General features: G+C 38.7%; 1 protein-coding gene across 1 annotated transcript in view; it reads right to left on the bottom strand.

Moving 5' to 3' along the window:
* Positions 1 to 18,865, bottom strand: part of TMTC1 (transmembrane O-mannosyltransferase targeting cadherins 1) — a 336,358-nt gene that overhangs the window by 46,437 nt on the left and 271,056 nt on the right. Inside the window, exon 11 of the mRNA XM_023555130.2 lies at positions 17,802 to 17,915. Within this exon, the coding sequence (XP_023410898.1) occupies positions 17,802 to 17,915 (114 nt within the window). The remainder of the gene's footprint in view (positions 1 to 17,801; positions 17,916 to 18,865) is intronic.

Raw genomic sequence — 18,865 nt, 5'->3', positions numbered from 1 at the left:
CCCAGGCAGTGCAAGAATTTAAATAGTATGCAAATCTACCAGGGTTAAATAAATTTTAGTCCTTTGGGACTTACAATTACTTTCAACTGCCCTTGGAAGAAAATTCTCCTCAAGTGCTGAGTGTCTACCTTGGTGGGATTGCTGTGTCTACTGTTTACACAGATTCCAGGAGCTCCTTGGGTGAGGGATCAACATAAACATTCTTGGATTAGAGCATCATCAGTAAGACTGCCATTACTGAGAAAGGATGATACATAATGTCTCACCATAAAAACAAACTCCCCCAAATGGCTCTCCATCTTGACTCTCTTTATTCCATCTTACCTCATTTCCCCCTCCTACTGCTGTTTTGGCACCCTGGTGCTATAGTGGTTAAGTGTTGGGCTGCTAACCAAAATGTTGGCAGTTCAAATCCAGTAGCCACTCATTGGAAACCCTATGGGGCAGCTCTACTCTGTCCTATATAGTCGTTATGAGTTGGATTCGACTCAACGGTAACATTTTTTTTTTTTGGTACTGCTGTTTGGATCCACCTGGTCTGATAGAATTCTCAAAATGAAGTCCTGGTACAATACTTAAAAATCAAAATTTAAATGATGTAAAAGTATTAAAAAAAATATGAGAAGTATGTTAAAAAAAATAGCACTCGTAATGTTCAAAAGCAAATGTTAAGGAGAACTGGGGATAAATCCATAAACCAAAATTATGTTGATTAAGGAAGGAAGGCAATCAATTTACTTTCTTAAAAGTATAAAGAAACCTAATGAGTGCAGCTACATAATTTAGTTGTTTCTGCTACATTTCCAGTGGACATATTTAACAGTCTAATAGGTTCTCTCCATCTCTGTCACCCAAAGTACTTTGAATAAGCCCGTGGAGTTGGCTGTTAATGTAGAAAAGCCAAGATAATGCCTAAGCTATAAAAACAGGATCTATGCTTGCCAAGTCTCTTGAAAATCAAATGCCAGGCTTACCCCCCTCTTCCATACCTTCTAGGAAGATCAATTTAATTTTGAGAAAGAAGGGATTCCTATTAAAAGGCCAAAGAAGACAAGCTGTATAAGCTTTTCTTCTTTTTTTTAATCTTTGCTTAACCCAGCATAAACCCTGCTGGCATAGTGGTTAAGTGCTACGGCTGCTACCCAAAGGGTCGGCAGTTCGAATCCGCCAGGCGCTCCTTGGAAACTATGGGGCAGTTCTACTCTGTCCTATAGGGCCACTATGCATTGAAATTGATTCGACGGCACGGGGTTTTTTTTTTTTTTTTTTTGGTAACCCAGCATATCCTAAGTTTATTTGAACAGGTAATCCTCCCTTCCCTACTGTCTTACAGAACTGCTCTGAACATTCTTCATAACTAGTATTTCCAGGAAGATACTCCGGGTCATGCTGCTCTTGAATGACAAGGGATGGAATCAACTCAGATGAGTACTACATCCTCCCAAAGCTCAAAAGCCCTAAATTTTCACAGAGGTTTTACAGCTGTTTGGAGAAATATATTGTGAGAAGAAGTCAGGCAAAATAAAATATCCTGAGCCAGCACAGGTGCTGTTGTTTGCATCTCTCCAGTCACCTGTAATTAGCAAAGGGAACTTTAAGGTCCCTGGTATAAGCCCCTTAATGCTCAACCTCAGGAGGGGCAGGAACTGAGGAACGGCACTAGATCTGAGATGCTGCAGAAGGTATGAGAGCTAAGATGAGAAGCAAAAAAAGCTCTTGTACCTGCCCGTCCACTCCATGCCCAGAAAAATCTCTGGACAGATTGTATCTAAGGATTACTTTGAAAGTAGACATGGAATGCACATTACAGCCAGAACTCAAATTCTTCTAAAGAAGTTCTTAGTTTAGTTTTGTTTTTTTAATTTGAAGCCAAGCTCTGCAACCTCGAAAAGATTTAAGGGGTATCCAGTGAACACGGTGAGGGCAATTGCCATGCTGGTTATTTCCCTGATGACATGCAGTAATAGAAAGCCTAACTGGGATGCTCTTCTTCCTTCATCTCACTAGAGGTAACTTCTTAAAACCTTCTCCTTACTTGCCTAGACTTGGGAGCCTTCAAACAAACATATACACTGAAAGCACTAATTATGGGAAAAGACAGTCTAAATTCAGTAAGAGCTTCCATCCATAGTGGGCTCATTTCTATGTTAAAGAGCGTGCCTGCACTATCCCGGCGCTGGCCCTATCTACCTGGTTCTCAGCCCACCTTCTTGGATTTTATACTTCATCATGACCCCAGCGCCATGTAAATGAACAGTCATGGCCTTTCAAAGCTCACCGACTACAGCAATGCTTTTGTCCTCTTTTTTGATTTTTTATTAGAATCAGAGTAAAAGTCCACCCCTGAACTCTCCAAAACAGAAACAAATAATGAGAAAGGAAGTAAAGTGAAATATATCAAACCCGTTGCCATCGACTTGATTCTGACTCACAGTGACTGTATAGGACAGAGTAGAACTGCCCCATAGAGTTTCCAAGGAGCATCTGGTGGATTCGAACCACTGACCCTTCCGTCAGCAGCCATAGCACTTAACCACTACGCCATTAGGGTTCCCACAGAGAAATATAAGCACTACCAAAGAAAAGACCTTTAATGTGCCTCCTGCTCTAAGAACTTGTTCTGCAGCTGCAGACCCATGAAGCTTAGGAGGTGGGGTCTTTGTGGCTGGAAACAGTCAGGAAAGCAGCTTGATGTTAACAAAAAGCCCTAACCAATCAAGAAAGGAGGGGGATTGCTGGTATTTTTTACTGATGCTATTACCAAGCACAGCCCTCCATCTGGAAATGTGTAGATACTGTTTATTCCTGGTAATAGTAAGGGTCTGCAAGCAATATCCTCTCTCATTGGGTATCTGATTAGGTAAAAATTCCTTTGAGCTTCACCTAATCACATGCAAACATTGCATTATTTATGAAACAAAGCTGAATTTCATTAAAAGGATTCTTTCAACAGCCAGTTCTGGAAAAATTTCACTTTCTAATTTTGATTTTTATATAAATGTAGATATTTTATTTAAACATACATTTTTCTCCTATAATGCTGCAGATTAATGCAAGGACAAAAATTACTTTGTGTGTGTGTGTTTACGTTTTATATAAACAAATTAGATTGGGTCTAATTCAATTCTGTGGTCTCTAGGAGGGGAATTTTCTATAGGAAAGATGAATAATTTAAGAGATGTCTGTGTTGCTACATCAATTGTCAGAATAAATTAAGCACATCTTGACTTTGACTTCTGCAGGTATGTTTTACAAAAGTCCTGTTAGTAATTATCCCCTCCCCCACCTAAAAACCCAACAAAAGCTTCCCTAAACTGGCACAGACTGGTGATTTCCAGGCCCGCTTTTGAAGATCAGTGCTAGCAGGAGCTGCATTTTCTTTCACACAGTCTCATTCAGCATTCGTATTGTTTATGGGGACTCTCTTGCTATTTCTTTGTTTTTATGATTTTTTCATATCTGTAAGTTAAATTTTAAAAAATTATTAGAGGGGAATGTACTATATTGTCAAACAGTTCTGAGGCATAAGGAAGCTTATTTTTCTCTTTAAAAAAGAAATATAGGTATATAGTTCTATGAGCTGAAGAGAATTATTTTTTCAAGTAATGGAAAATTTAGAATCTGAATAAACATATCCACTTGAGCATTTAAGGGGTTCTTAACTGTTACCTAGTGGCACTTCCTTAAGCAGAACTAATAAAGAAGTAGTCAAGGACAGTGTTATTTTTTGCCATTCCCAGTTATTTTATCTTTGAAGAATGAACATCAACAGTGTGTAAATTGGAAACAGTGACTGGGAGAGAACAGTTGCCTAAGTGAAAAATGGAGGCAGAGATAAAAGATAATGGGACCAAAAGGACTTATGACTGTGTTAATGATAGTTCACATTTTACAGAATGCTTTTTCATATATTATCTCATTTAATTTTCCCAATTCTTTAAGTAGAATTTTTATCGTATTATTTTACAGTTGAGGAAAGAGAGGCTGGGAGAAATTAATAAGAGATTATATTTAAAAAATAATATCTCAGAAGTACTTGTGTTCTTAAGTATTAAGAAGGCAGATGGTTCCTGTAGATCCATTTGTTTTCCCAAACAATATATGAATCATTCAACCTTCAACAAATAAATATACTGCTACAAATTAAAGCTTCCATTTGATATAACCTGTCCTCTTTCTTTCTTTGGCCAATTCATTCAACTATGGTCTCTTAGGAAATAGTTCTCGATAACAGAAGTGAAATAAACTCAGTAATTAGGAAACGTGGCCACTATAATTCTTATTTAACTGGAAAAATTTGTTTCCTGACCTACAAAATAACCATCGCTCTGAAAAGCTGAGTATCATGAAACACGAATTAGAATCTACAACACTCACTAAATGTGTAAGGTACAGATAAATGCCCTCTAATCTATTGTTCTTAAGCTTTAACCTCAACGAAAGGTCCACAGACTATTAATAAACTATACATGACTAAAGTTTAGTTTTATATTTTATTTCAGCCACTTACTTTAGATTTTGTACATTCTGTCCAAAAATTAAGGATGCTGTCAATTTTTCATTATTTGAGTACCTTATAAAGTATTTCTTTATTCAAGTAATACTGTATCATGTGTTCCAGTTTGCAATTTCCTTTTAGATTACACATCCTGATTTATTGGCCAGATTTTCATTCCACACAATTTATTTGAGGCTAACTAGGCTAAGGTCAGATGTTTATTATCTATTTCCTGTTGTGAAAAAAAGAATCCAAGAGACAAAAAAAAAAAAAATTACTGGGAAAAAAATTCAACCATACAACCTGAATTTCACTGGACTAAAAAACGATCAAAGTAAACTTCATCTCAGGAGGTGACGACATTTTCTCAACCATATTCATCTCTGCCACTTTTAAGTGCCTGGTTCCTTCACGTTATAATATCTGAATCTTTATGTCAATAAATCGCACCCATGTAACAACGATGAGTCGGAGGTGACTTGACGGCAACTGGTAGCAATGATGATTTCAGTGGTCTGATTCTTTGTTTGAAATTGTTATTAACACTCAGTAAACAAGTCTTATAACTTTCTAATCCTATTGTACTCCTTCTGATCCGTATCAAATAGCCTTGGAAAAACAATCCTCAAATACAATTTAAGGAAACATACTCACCAATTAGGAGCCAACTAAATTAATTATCTGACCTGTCACAATGGTGACGTCCAGCAGTTATCCAGAAGGACTCCACCCAGTTGACTTTCCAAGTCAATTTAGAGTGAAACTGTGACTCTCTGGTGCCCTCAGGAAATGAGTCATTTTAAATAGCTGAATTTTCCTGATTCCTGAGGATTTATCCTTTACGTGCTAGAGGTTGGGATATTTACTGAAGGAAATACTTCTCGCCACTTTTAAAAGAAAATGATGACTCTAACTTAACCTTTCCTTGGAGGCTTGGGGTGATCGTGGTGAACTTTTTTTTTTTTGTAGCAGGATGTATGGGGAAGTGTTTTGATGAGGTGGAAAAAGAACTAGAGTCATAAACCATGGATGACTTTTTGACTGTGATTTTCTAGCTGTGTGGTTTGGGATTTATGTCCGTGCCTTGTTTTCTCTGTAAAAATGAGGTCATATTTCATCAGAATTTAATGTGAAGAGGTGTGACGGTGTGTATAAAAATGCCCAGTGTCACACCTTTGACATTATGGGGTCAGCAGTAAGACCTCTAGGTGGTTTGACTCAGTTTCCCCTGCACCGCAATGAACCCATGCCAGGCTGACACAGCCAGCTCTCCTTCTCTCACATGGATTTCTTATCCTCCGTAAAGTCATTCTCTTTGCTGCAGCCAATGGCCTTCGACTTGCTCCCATCAGTCAAAATAATATCCATTATTTCTTCAACACTAACCCAGTGAACACTCGAGTCATCTTGTAACCATGTTTCTCCTACACTGTGGTTTCTCAGATGTGAAGAACAAATGACCCTCTCCATTTTAAGAATGTAAGAATGTTCTTTGTCATGCACTCACTCCAAAGTCTGCCAACCCTTCATCATCTGAAGGAAATAATCCTCACAGGCAAGAGACGAGTTTTTTCCAAGCCTTTCCGACATGTTCAACATCAAATGGAATTCCAGGCACATGCACTTTAAAAAGCTACACCCAAGGTTATAAGCAGATTCAAAGTCCTGTGTGGTTCCTGTGTGATAGATCTACATGCTTGAGGAATCCTTGTTGTTAAATACTTTGTAGTATGAAATGAAACAGTAGTGGACAGAAAAAGTGTGTTCATATTCCTAATCAATGACTGCCATTCAAGGATATCCTAGGGTGACAGGTGTGTACCCTGCATATACACCTCAGGAGTCTGGACAGCACAGGGATCATCTGCAGGGGGTAGCCACAGCCGACCTCCTGTGAGGAGCCCTGCCTGGGGAGGCTAGAGCAGCCTTTCATAATCTTCACTGAAACCTTGAATTCTGAAATATTCATTCACGGGATATTCAAAACAATGATAAAACCAGTAAAAAAAAAAAAAAAAAATTCCTTGTGCACCTATATGCATTTATAAGTAACAGGAAAATTAAGACATCTTTGAAAAATGTGAGCTCATACCATTTCAATCATCAAATGTAATTCTGAATGAGATCTCTTACACTAGAAAACAGAACACAGAACATTAAGTCTCTGCTTCTTCGTTGGCAGACAGGCATACACAAACACCATACCAAAGTGGACTAGCTTTAGCAGAAGTTAGATTGTATGGCTACCACCATCTGCCAGGTAGAAGTGAGGATGGTAAGACTTCATTTTACCTACTTTGGACATGTTATCAGGAGGGATCAATTCCTGGAGAAGGACATCATGCTTAGTAGAGTGTCAGCAAAAAAGATGAAGACCCTCAATGAGACAGACTGATACAGTGGCTACAACAATGGACCCAAAAATAGCAACAATTGTTGAGGATGGCACAGGACTGTGTTTTGTTCTGTTGTACATAGGGTCGATATGAGTTGGAGCCGACTCGATGGCACCTAACAACAACAACAGATTGTATGGTAAAATGCATAAATTCCTCTCTAGCTTCACTAGACTTCTCCAATGCCCTATGTGAGTTTGAAATGTCAAAACTACCCTTCCAAAAGTTAACATGGCTAAATTAACTACAGTGACCTCTTTCCTTGTAATAAGCAGAGCCAGAACTAAGGGCATCCTTGGTTCTTCCTGAACCACTCAAAGAGAACATGTCTTGGGTCAATGATTCTCAAGAGAGAGTGTATAAGAAACATCTGGAAACTGAACTAAAATGCCCTGGAGCCCTACTCTCAAGCAGTGGGTATGGGGTGGCATCTAGAAGTCTGAATTTTTAAGCACCACTGTGGATTCTGAGGAAGGTAGTCTTCCAGCCACAGTCTAGAAATCACTTATCTGATGGCTTGGATTTAGGGTCTATATATGAGGCTGCACTTCAGGTTCACATGACTCAAAATTGGCAAAGCACATCAACAGCATCTTTTTTTTTGAGAGTATGTATTATTTAGGGACTATGAAGCAATAATTCACTGACTCATCAATAATTTAATGCCCTCAACTGGAAGAGATCCATATTTATGCCTATTCACAAGAAAAGCGATCAGACCGAATGCAGAAATTATTGAACAATATCATTAATATTATACACAAGCAAAATTTTGCTGAAGATCATTTAAAAGCAGCTGTAGTAGTATATCAACAGGGAACTGCCAGAAATTCAGTCCTGATTCAGAAGAGGATGGACCCAGGGATAACACTGCTGATGTCAGATGGATCGCAGCTGAAAGCAGAGAATACCAGAAGGATGTTTACCTGTTTTATTGACTATGCAAAGGCATTCAACTGTTTGGATCATAACAAACTGTGGATAACATTTTGAAGAATGTGAATTCCAGAACACTTAACTGTGCTCATGAGGAACCTGTACTGTACATAGACTAAGAGGTAGCTGTTCGGACAGAACACGGGGATAGCGCATGGTTTAAAGTCAGGAAAGGTGTGCATCAGGGTTGTATCCTTTCACCATACCTCTTCAATCTGTATGCTGAGCAAATAATCCAAGAAGCTGTACTATAAGAAGAAGAATGGGGCATCAGAATTGGAGGATGACTCATTAACAACCTGCATGCGTTATGCAGATGACACAACCTTACTGGCTAAAAGTGAAGCGGACTTGAAGCACTTACTGATAAAGATCAAAAACCACAGCCTTCAGTACGGATTACACCTCAACATAAAGAAAACAAAAATCTTCACAACTGGACCAATAAAGCAACATCATGATAAAAGAAGAAAAGACTGAAATTGTCAAGGATTTCAGTTTACTTGGATCCACAATCAACACCCACAGAAGCAGCAGTCAAGAAATCAAAAGATGCGTTGCATTGGGAAAATTGCTGCGAAGGACCTCTTTAAAGTGTTGAAAAGCAAAGATGTCACCTTGAAAGCTAAGGTGTGCCTGACCCAAGCCATGGTATTTTCAATTGTCTCATATGCATGTGAAAGCTGGACAACGAATAAGCAAGACAGGAGAACTGACGGCTTTGAATTGTGTTTTAGTGAAGAATATTGAATATGCCATGGACTGCCAAAAGAATAAACACATCTGTCTTGGAAGAAGTACAACCAGAATGCTCCTTAGAAGCAAGGATGGAGAGACAGTGTCTTACATACTTTGGACATGTTGTCAGAAGGGATCAGTCCCTGGAGAAGGACATCAAGCTTGGTAAAGTACAGGGTCAGCGGAAAAGAGGAAGACCCTCAATGAGATGGATTGACACAGTGGCTGCAACAATGGGCTCAAGCACAACAACGATTGTGAGCATGGTGCAGGACCGGGCAGTGTTTCGTGGTATGAGTCGGAACCGACCCGACGGCACCTAACAGCAACAACAACAACTGTTCCATGCAAAAAGAAGCATATGTTTTCTCTCTGAGCTTCTGTCCTCTGACTTTCAACAGAACAGTTCTGGGATGTGTACAATGGGATCATTTCAATAAGAAGCCTAGTTCCCTTGAGTTTCCTTAGTATTGCCTCTGTACAGACTACTGGGTTACAGCGTACTAAGGCTTAGCTCAGTGGTTTGCAGCTCAGGGGAAAACTGCTTCTCTAGGGAGAATTTGGAGTCCCTGAGTGGTGCAAACAGTTAACACGCTTAGATGCAAACTTCAAGGTTGGAGGTTTGAATCCACCCAGAGTCGCCTCAGAAGAAAGGCTTGGTGATCTATTTCTGAAAAACTAATCATTGAAAACCTTGAGGAGCACAGCTCTACTCTAACACACATGGAGAATATTCTTGATGGCGATTGGTTTTTGAGGCACTGGTGCTTTAGTGGAAGGATTCTTGCCTTCTACTCAGAAGACCTGGGTTCTGTTCCTAGCCAATGCACCTCATGCAAGCCACCATGTGTCTCTCACTGGAGGCTTATGTGTTGCTATGATGCTGAGCTGGTTTCAGTGATGCTGAGCTGGTTTCTAGACTAAGACAAACTAGGAAGAAAGGTCTGGCAATCTCAGCCTTTTATATGACTTCTTTTATAGTCTTCATAACCCTATGAGATGGATATTACCATCATCCTCTTGTTTACATAAAACCTAAAAAATATTCTGTTGATACTGTCATATTTATTTACATAAAATCAAACAAAACCAAACCTGTCGCTGCAGAGTTCTTAACCACTATGCCACCAGGGCTGCATTTACATAGGAAATCATAAATTAAGCTGGTGTAGCAGATGCTGCCATGTACTATCCACATTCCCCCTTCAAGTCCAAGGTACTTATTCCTCCAGCTGCCAGGGGTGTTGATACTGACAGCTCACAGCTAAGTTCCTCCCTGGAGGTTGCACTGAGGGATTTGCCTCACCCAAGATTATACTCTCTCCCGGGGGCAATTACTGGCTGACAAGGGGGTATAAAGGCCCAATCTCTTGCCTTCATTTGTGATAACTCTGAAGGGCCATCCAGCTCCATTGTGGTCTGCTGAGGCCTTTGTTGGAAACACAGTGTGGCTCAACTTCTTCCTCTGCCTAATCTTGCTTCCTTGGCTTCCTTCCCTGGCATTCCTCAGCACACTCACTAATAAACTTCCTGTATGCAAATCTCTGCCTTGGATTCTGTTTCCTGGGGAATCACACCTAAGCCAGTTTCTGAAGTAGTGGTATCAGACAGAAATAAGAAAGACTGAGAGAGAGAAAACTTCCGAGCATGAATTATAGAGCTTTTATATTGAAATGCAGTTCAGAAGGATGACAAGGTGACTAGAATTCGACTTCTTTTTAAGAAACGTTTAATTTCCTGAATTTAATGAATAAAACTGACATACTTAACACAACATATATATGAAGCCCTGGTGGTGTAGTGGTTAACGGCTCAGACGCTAACCAAAAGGTCGGCAGTTCTAACCTACCAGCCACTCCTTGGAAACCCTATGGGGCAGTTCTACTCTGCCCTATATTCCACCATGAGTCGGAATCCACTCGATAGCAATGGGCTTGGCATATGTGTGTATGTGTGTGTATACATACATATATATATAGGGGGAGAGAGAGAGAGTTGGTGTTAAGTTCTGTCGAGTCAGTTCTGAATCATAGTGGCTCTCTGTACAATAGAACAAAACTGCTCAGTCCTGCAGCATCTTAACAATTGCTGTTATGTTTGAGCCCATTGTTGCAGCCACTGTGTCAATCCAACTCATTGAGGTTCTTCCTCTTTTTCACTGACCCTCTACTTTACTAAGCATGTTGTACTTCTCTAGAGATTGGTCCAAAGTATGTGAGCCTAAGTCCTGCCATCCTCCCTTTTAAGGAACATTCTGGCTGTACTTCGTCCAAGACAGATCTGTTTGTTTTCCTGGCATGGTATATTGAACATTCTTTGCCAACACCATAATTCAAAGGTATTAATTCTTCTTTGGTCTTCCTTATTCAATGTCCAGCTTTCGCATGTACATGAGGTGACTGAAAATGCTATTGCTTGGGTCAGGCACACCTTAGTCCTCAAGATGACATCTTTGCTTTAAAGAGGTCTTTTGCAGCAATTTGCCCAGTACAATACATCATTTGATTTCTTAACTGTTGCTTCCATGGGCCTTGATTGTGGATCCAAGTAAAAGGAAATTCCTGATGACTTCAATAGTTTCCCCATTATCATGATGTTGCTTTATTGGTCCAGTTGTGAGGATTTTTGTTTTCTTTAAGTTGTAATCCACACTGAAGGCTGTGGCCTTTGATCGTCATCAATAAGTTCTTTAAATCTTCTTTACTTTTAGCAAGCCAAGTTGTGTCATCTGCGTATTACAAGTTATTAATGAGACTTTCTACAGTCCTGATGCCATGTGTTTCTTGATATAGTTCAGATTCTAGGGTTATTTGTTCAGCATACAGACTGAATAAGTATGATGAAAGGATACAACCACGATGCACACCTTTCCTGATTTTAAGCCATGCAGTATTCCCTTGTTCTGTTCAAACAACTGTCTCTTGGTCTATGTACAGGTTCCTCATGAGGACAATTAAGTGTTCTGGAATTCCTGCTCTTGGCAACATTCTCCATAATTTGTTATGATCCACACAGTCGAATGGCTTTGCATAGTGAATAAAACACAGGTAAACATCTTTCTGGTATTCCCTGCTTTCAGCCAAGATTCATCTGACATCAGCAATGAGATCCCTCATTCCACATCCTCTTCTCAGTCTGGCTTGAATTTCTGGTAGATCCCTGCTGATGTACTGCTACAATCATTTTTGAACTCTCTTCAGCATAATTTACCTTGCAAGTGATATTAATGATATTGTTCAATAATTTCCACAATTCGTTGGATCGACTTTTTTTGGAACAGGCATGTATATGGATCTCTTCCAGTTGGCTGGCCAGGTAGCTGTCTTCCAGATTTCTTGGCATAGACGAGTGAGTACTGCCAGTGTTGCATCTGTTTTTTGAAACACTCAACTTGTATTCCATCAATTCCTAGAGCCTTGTTTTTCACAAATGCCTTCAGTACAGCTTGGACTTCTTCCTTCAGTACCATTGGTTCTTGATCATATGCTATCTCCTGAAATGGTTGAAAGTTGACCAATTTTTTTTTTTTTTTCGTACAGGGACTCTGTCTATTCCTTTCATCTTTCCTTGATGCTTCCTGTCATTCAATACTCTGCCCATAGACTCCTTCCATATTGCAAGTGAAGGCTTGAATTTTTTTCTTCAGTTCCTTCAGCTTGAGCAATGCCAAGCATGTTCTTCCCTTTTGGTTTTCTAAGTCCATTTCTTTGCACATCATTATAACACTTTGTGTTCTCAAGCTGCTCTTTGAAGTCTTATTCAAAATAGGCTGGGTAAAGGAGGGCTTTTTAAATACTCAGTAACTCCTGATTTTTTTAAAATGTTGAAACTCCATTTTTTTTTCTCACATCCCTTTGTTTTTAGAAACCCAATGTTTATACTCAATCCATAATTCATATATTAGAGAATTTCAGACACAATCGGTTTTTAAACTGGGATTACAATATCCCAGGCACCTGGATGGAAAGAGAAATATTTGGTCAATCATCCAGATGTTTCCAGATTTTTTTTTAAATTGTACTTTAGATGAAGGTTTACAGAACAAGTAGTTTCTCATTAAACAATACACATATTGTTTTGTGACATCGGATGCCAATCCCAAGACATGTCAACAATCTCCCCTTCTTAAACATGGGTTCCCTATTACCAGTTTTTCTGTCACCTCCTGCCTTCTTATCCTTCCCCCTGGGCTGGTGTGCCCATTTAGTCTCATTTTTTTTTTTTCTTTTTTTTTTTTTATGAGCCTGTCTAATCTTCTGCTGAAGAGTGAATCTCAGGAGTGACTTCATTATTGAGCTAAAAGGGTTTCCAGGGGCCATAATCTCGGGGTTTCTCCTGTCTTTGTCAGATCAGTAAGTCTGGTCTTTTTTTTTTTTTTTGAGTTAGAATTTTGTTCTACACTTTTCTCCAGGTCTGTCCAGGACTGTCTATTGTGATCCCTGTCCGAGTAGTTGGTGGTGGTAGCTGAGCACCATCTGGTTGTGCTGGACTCAGTTCGGGGGAGCCTGTAGTATTTGTGGTCCATTAGTCCTTTGGGCTAATCCTTCCCATGTGTCTTTGGAAACTCCACTATTTTTGTAGACAGCATCTTATAAAGGAATTATAATAAAATAATCTTAGTGAATATATTGAGGACATCAGTGAACAGTGGGTTAATTAAACATGATTAGACTTCCGTAGACTCTAATACACAGTGTTGCTTCAATACTCCTTTACTACTTCTTTTTTTCTGCATACACTAATGCAGTCTAATGGCATCTCCTTGCAGAGTTCAAGTTTTCCACAGAGGAGGGAAAACGAGGAATTACACCAATAAAAAAATTTTTTTTTACCAATAGGTACTATTATCATGACAAGTTTCTAATTTTATGCGTTAAAGAAATCCCAATCAGAAGGATTTAGCTTTATTCTTTGCCATGGGCTAGCCAACTAAAAAGTGAGTAAAGATTGCTTTTGTACAGGAGCACTGAAGCATTCTTTCCTTTTTAGTTATTCCAAAGAAAAGAGCCCGGTCAGGGACTTCAACTCCTTTTGAACACAGTTTTGTTTTCTTTCAGGTTTTCTGTTTAAAATATCAACAGCAGACATATCAGGAGTGGACAAGGCTACTCGGAGGGTTCCCCGGCTATTCAAGCACACTTGAGTCTCCTCAGGTTAGGGTAATGTACTTCCCTACTTGATTCTAGAAGAAAAGCCAAGACAGTATGGTGCTACTGCATAACTGGGGAGAGAATCAATCTTAGTTGATTTACTGTGTATTTCCTGCTGAAACCATACTTGTGAAAAGAAAACAGCTGTCTGGGTGACTTAGGAACACAGTGTTTTTATCAAAATTGAATGCTGCACACAGCTGATATCCAAACACAGCTGATATCCAAATACCTGGGCACACCAGCAAATCTTAAGAGTATTCTGCATGGCAGGGCCTAATGGGAGTGGAATGGGAAGAAGAGGACATAGAAGTGAACAAATGCTCAACGGAACATGGGACAATTTGCTGCTGAAAGTGGAGAAGTCTTTCTGACTCACCTGGGCCAAAGCACACTTCATTCTCATTCTAAGATGCAGGGTTCCTGATGAACAGTCCATTTTAAACAATAAATATTTGAGTCATGCAAAGTTTAAATTGCAGACAATGAAAAACAGATTCTATGACTCTGTCACCTAGTGAAAACATTTAGTCTCTTCTTATTTGTGTTACCAGATTTCCAGATGTTCTCCATTCTCTACAAAACATATTGGCAGATACCTGAAACCTACCTCCTAAGCTTCTCTATAAGCCTGGGCCCTCCTGCTCCCAAGAACTGAGTTGCATCACGGCTAAGAGTCAGTTATGCTTACTAACACATTTATTCTAGTTGTACTTTTTTCATTGCAATTATAAACTGATACAATATGAGTGTGAAAAAAAGAGTTGTTATTTCCATAAAAACTAACTGAATACTTTGGAAACACAAAAAAAGGGAAGTTGATTTAAAAAATTGCTGAATGAGAGAACTGTAAAAGACTAGGGGAAGAAAATCAGGAAAACTTCAGATAGCCTACTCAAATTCCCTTGCAAGTATCTTTACCTTTTTATTCCACTTTAAAATATCAAAACTGATAATCATAGCAATGTACTTAAGGATGTGGCTTTTGCTGATTCTAATCAGAAGACCCTTACTCAAAGAAAAGACTTAGTGCCATATTAAAAGATTAGTGAATGGATGTACATTTGAAATTTTAGGGTGAAATAAAAAATTCAAGATTGTAAATAATTCATTGTATGGTTCCCCACTTGTAACTGACTTTTTAAGCTAATCATTCAAGTACTGGCCAAGTATACAGTAAAGAAAGAGCATATTTTGTACTTTATTCAGGCAGGGTCACTGTTGTTCCCTTGGGTTTACTGGATGAGGTATTCTTGCAAGTTCTTATATAGGAAGAGCTGAGCTGTTGGACAATCTCTGCACTTTCTTCTTCCATTACATGAGGTGGAAAGGTAGAAACTTTCCCCAGAGTAAATGAACAGTCAGAAAGCTGTGGAGGCATAAGGCAAATCCATAGTGGTTTTCTGATTCGCCAACATATGCAATCCTAAACTTTATAGTACCTTCAATGGGTATACCTATGGGGCTGTCTCGCTCAGCAAAACCAAGCTAACACTTCTGTTTGTTGTGGTTTTAAGGGGAGGGTTTTGACATTTTTCTTTGATGATGTGGGTCTTAAACTGAATCCATAACCTTAGCTGCAGCGTTTTCCAGAGAAGCTTTTTTCTGCATTGCCGAAATGTAATAAATGAGCTACGCCAAAACGGGGGAGAGGTCACTGGTACTTCTGCATTGTTTAAAAAATAAAATACAAAGTCTAAAAGAAGTAGAATATTCACATCATATGTAATTGTCAACTTAATCTAGCTTTATATTTAGAATTATAAACCAGCCAAAAAGAGATCAGCACAGATACAACCCTAACGACTAATTTTGCTACTGCCTTTGGGGTCTATATAATCATGAAAACAGCAATGGATAATTGTTGGAACTGATTTCAGGTAATATTTACCTTTAACTCTACATTTCCCTGATCACTCTCATTTTGCTGTGTGCAAACATGGAAAGCATCAGACATACTGAAGTGGAAGTAGGGGTGGAGCAGTGAGGAGAGGAAGGATTCCTGTCTCAGCAAACTTCACAAAGGAACAGCAATATCAAAATAAGGGCAATCTTCTAGTCCCCACGATAAACAATCATCAAAATGACGAGCAGTCCCGGTATCTTTCCTTTCCTCTCTAACGTAGATAAAGAGTACCTATTTCAAACACTGCCCACATCCACTGAGAGCTCACAAAGCGGCGGCCACAGAAAACTGATGACACTTTAAAGCAGCAAGTATTCTGAGTCTGGCCTGAGAGAACAACACAATATTTCACTAATTACTATGCAGTACACTTACAGCTTTGTTTCATCCCCCCTCCCCCACCCTCCCAATTTCTCAAGGGACATGGTTTTTCCCAAAGACACAGTTGCAGGACATATCCAACTAGATACAATAATTTGTACAACCTACTGTCAGTAAATTTTGCTTCATTTATACCTTTGCTCCGAGTTGTTCATTCAGGTCTGCCTTGATTTTCCATTTGAATCTTATAGAAAACAGTCTGCTATAATGAAATAAACTGAAAAATATACTGGTACACTTCCTTGCAGCCTGTATTTTTCAGGTAAACTCACTGCTCTTTTTCTCTCTTCAAAACCACTAAACATTAATTCCATTAAAGCTGAAGTACACTTACAAGTGCCCTTGAAAAAACATCACTTTTTTAAAATGACATTTCCTTATTATAAAAGTAATACATGCTCATTGTGGAACATCTGGAACACACAAGAACATACAAAGAAAAAAAATTAAAATAAACCATAATCTCACAAAGCAGGCATATGCATTGTAAACATTTTAGTAAACTTCCTCCCTGTGGAAGAATCTGATTCTTTACTAAATCTTGAAAATTATCTTCTATTCCTTAGTAAAAATTTCTATTTCTCAATCAAAAAATAAAAAACTTTGTTATAATTTTTCATTTGGACTTATATTTTTTTAATCTTTGGGAAAGTTTTAATAGCTATGTATGGTGTGTATGGTTTTAAATTTTTACCATATTACACATTAAGTAACAGGGTTCTAAAGTCTAAATAATCATAAGTGATGAACAATACCTTTGTGTAGAACACTGTTCAAAAGGATAATTTTAAAAATCATGTCAGTTATCTAAGAATGCGGATGTCAAAATAAGCTTTGAGAGAGTGCTGATAAGAGCAATAGTGAAATGTATGATTTGATTGGTTATGTATTTTAAGCATTTCCAAAACGGGAACAGTATCAGAAAATCCAATCAGCTGCAGGACAATCTGTGGAGCGCGGAAATCTCTTTACAAGGTTTCTGAGAGCATCATAGTATTCTATGCTTTGGGGAGAGGATTCATCTTACTTTCTCCTGCCCGCATTTGGAGATTCTGAGGCTATGCTTAGTTATTATGTTTCCACATGTTCCAGATTAAATACACTTATTATCTGGAACCTTGCAGAGAAGGGCATCTTGAAATTCAGAGTTGCAATATGAAAGTGCCTAAGAGCAATACTGACTGCTGCTCATACCACAAGACTTAAATTTTGGTTTTCCCTTAAAGTCCTATCTAAAGGCATGCTTGGTATACTTGTTTCCAGTGGAAGAATCTAAGGAGGATGTCAGAGATATGTACACACACACACAGTGTTTTAAAAACTCTATTCCTAACATGGTAATCAAGTGTCTTTTCATTTTACTTTCTATTTAAAACAACTATCAAGTAGCTCATATGTCTTCATATAAATCATTTCAGACAGTAGCAGGCCTAGTCTTCCACATACATACCATTAGTCATTCACTGGAATAAACATCCTAAGAACTTACCAGTATATTTTTGACAACCATCTCCTGTTCACCTCCTTGTACGTATTCACAGAGTATCATTTTATTGCTTAATGTATAGCAATGGAAACTTTTACAAGGAAACAAAAGAGTTAGGTGCCAAGTAGAGTTACCATATTTATAGCAGAATTGAAGACTACCCAAAGATTTAGAGTCTAAGAACCATACCATCTCCAAGGATATGTTCACTGTCAAGAGGAAGAAAGAAACCCACCATACACTCAGATAGGATGAGTGAAATAAACAATTGTCTGAAAAGCACAACAGCCAGCACCATGTGTCTGCTTACTTGAGTGCCGTTCTGTAGTGATAGATGGCTTCCCTGTTCCGACCTTGGTCCTTCAGGAAATTGGCATAGTTGTAGTGTACCTTGGCATTGTGGGGCAGAGTTTGAACTCCAGACCTAAAATTCATAATTTAAAAAAAAAAAGGCAATAAGGAGTATTGTTTAGGAATGTTGCCAGTTTCCTTCACATCTTACTCACAGTTTCATAAACCTGTATTTGAAATGGTCCATTGTATCCATCTAAGCCAAAGCGTCCAAAATTTGTGAATTATATGAGCTACTAAACAGGCTTATGTGGAAAATGATGAAGGCAGGTATGCACAACTGAATAAACATGCTGTGTGAGAACAAAAAAAAATTGCCCTTAGCATGGAAACATGAGGGTCTTTCTACATGCCAAAGGCATAGACAGAGCCTTGGCAGGACTCTGCCATCTCACTTAAGGCGTCTTCCAAAAAGATGCAATTATAGACCTAAGAGGTACATCGTGCAACAAAGAAAAAACATAACTGTCCAATTAACAGGCCAATCCGGCTTTCCTAATTCAGGGTGCAGCTGGCAGAAGATGTAACAACGCTGGGACTAAGCTGCTGCAAAGCTAGCCCTGAAAAGGATAAGTACAAGAACTTATCCTGCTAGTGGGAATTTCACCATGAGGCAAACCCTTTCTCTCTTTCATGTCTCTCTCAGGGGCTGGCTTTTTATTCATGGAGGCTTGATGACATAGCCTAAACTAATCTCTGCGAGTGCAATAAAAAGAACCAAAGAAAGAAAATATAAAATGGCTTTCATAAAGCAAGAGTAACATATAACTATAACTTCTTTTATAAAATATGAGATGAGATGTACCTTTATTCTCTTCTTTCCCTTTAGTCTTTTCAATCTTATTCCAGTTTCCTTCAATATTGGAACCTATGAAATTGGTTTATGTAAAAGATATTCTCACATCTCCCTCTCCACCTACAAAGTTATTGCTTCCTCCTTTGTATGCACAGATCTCAGGGGTATCAGGATGGAAGAAAACCACACTCTAGAAACATCCTTAATTATACAATAATAAAAACCAA

This window comes from Loxodonta africana, chromosome 4, assembly GCF_030014295.1.
Source record: "Loxodonta africana isolate mLoxAfr1 chromosome 4, mLoxAfr1.hap2, whole genome shotgun sequence".
Lineage (NCBI taxonomy): Eukaryota > Metazoa > Chordata > Mammalia > Proboscidea > Elephantidae > Loxodonta > Loxodonta africana.
The sequence above is the reverse complement of the archived record's forward strand: the minus strand, read 5'-3'. Positions and strand labels throughout refer to the sequence as shown.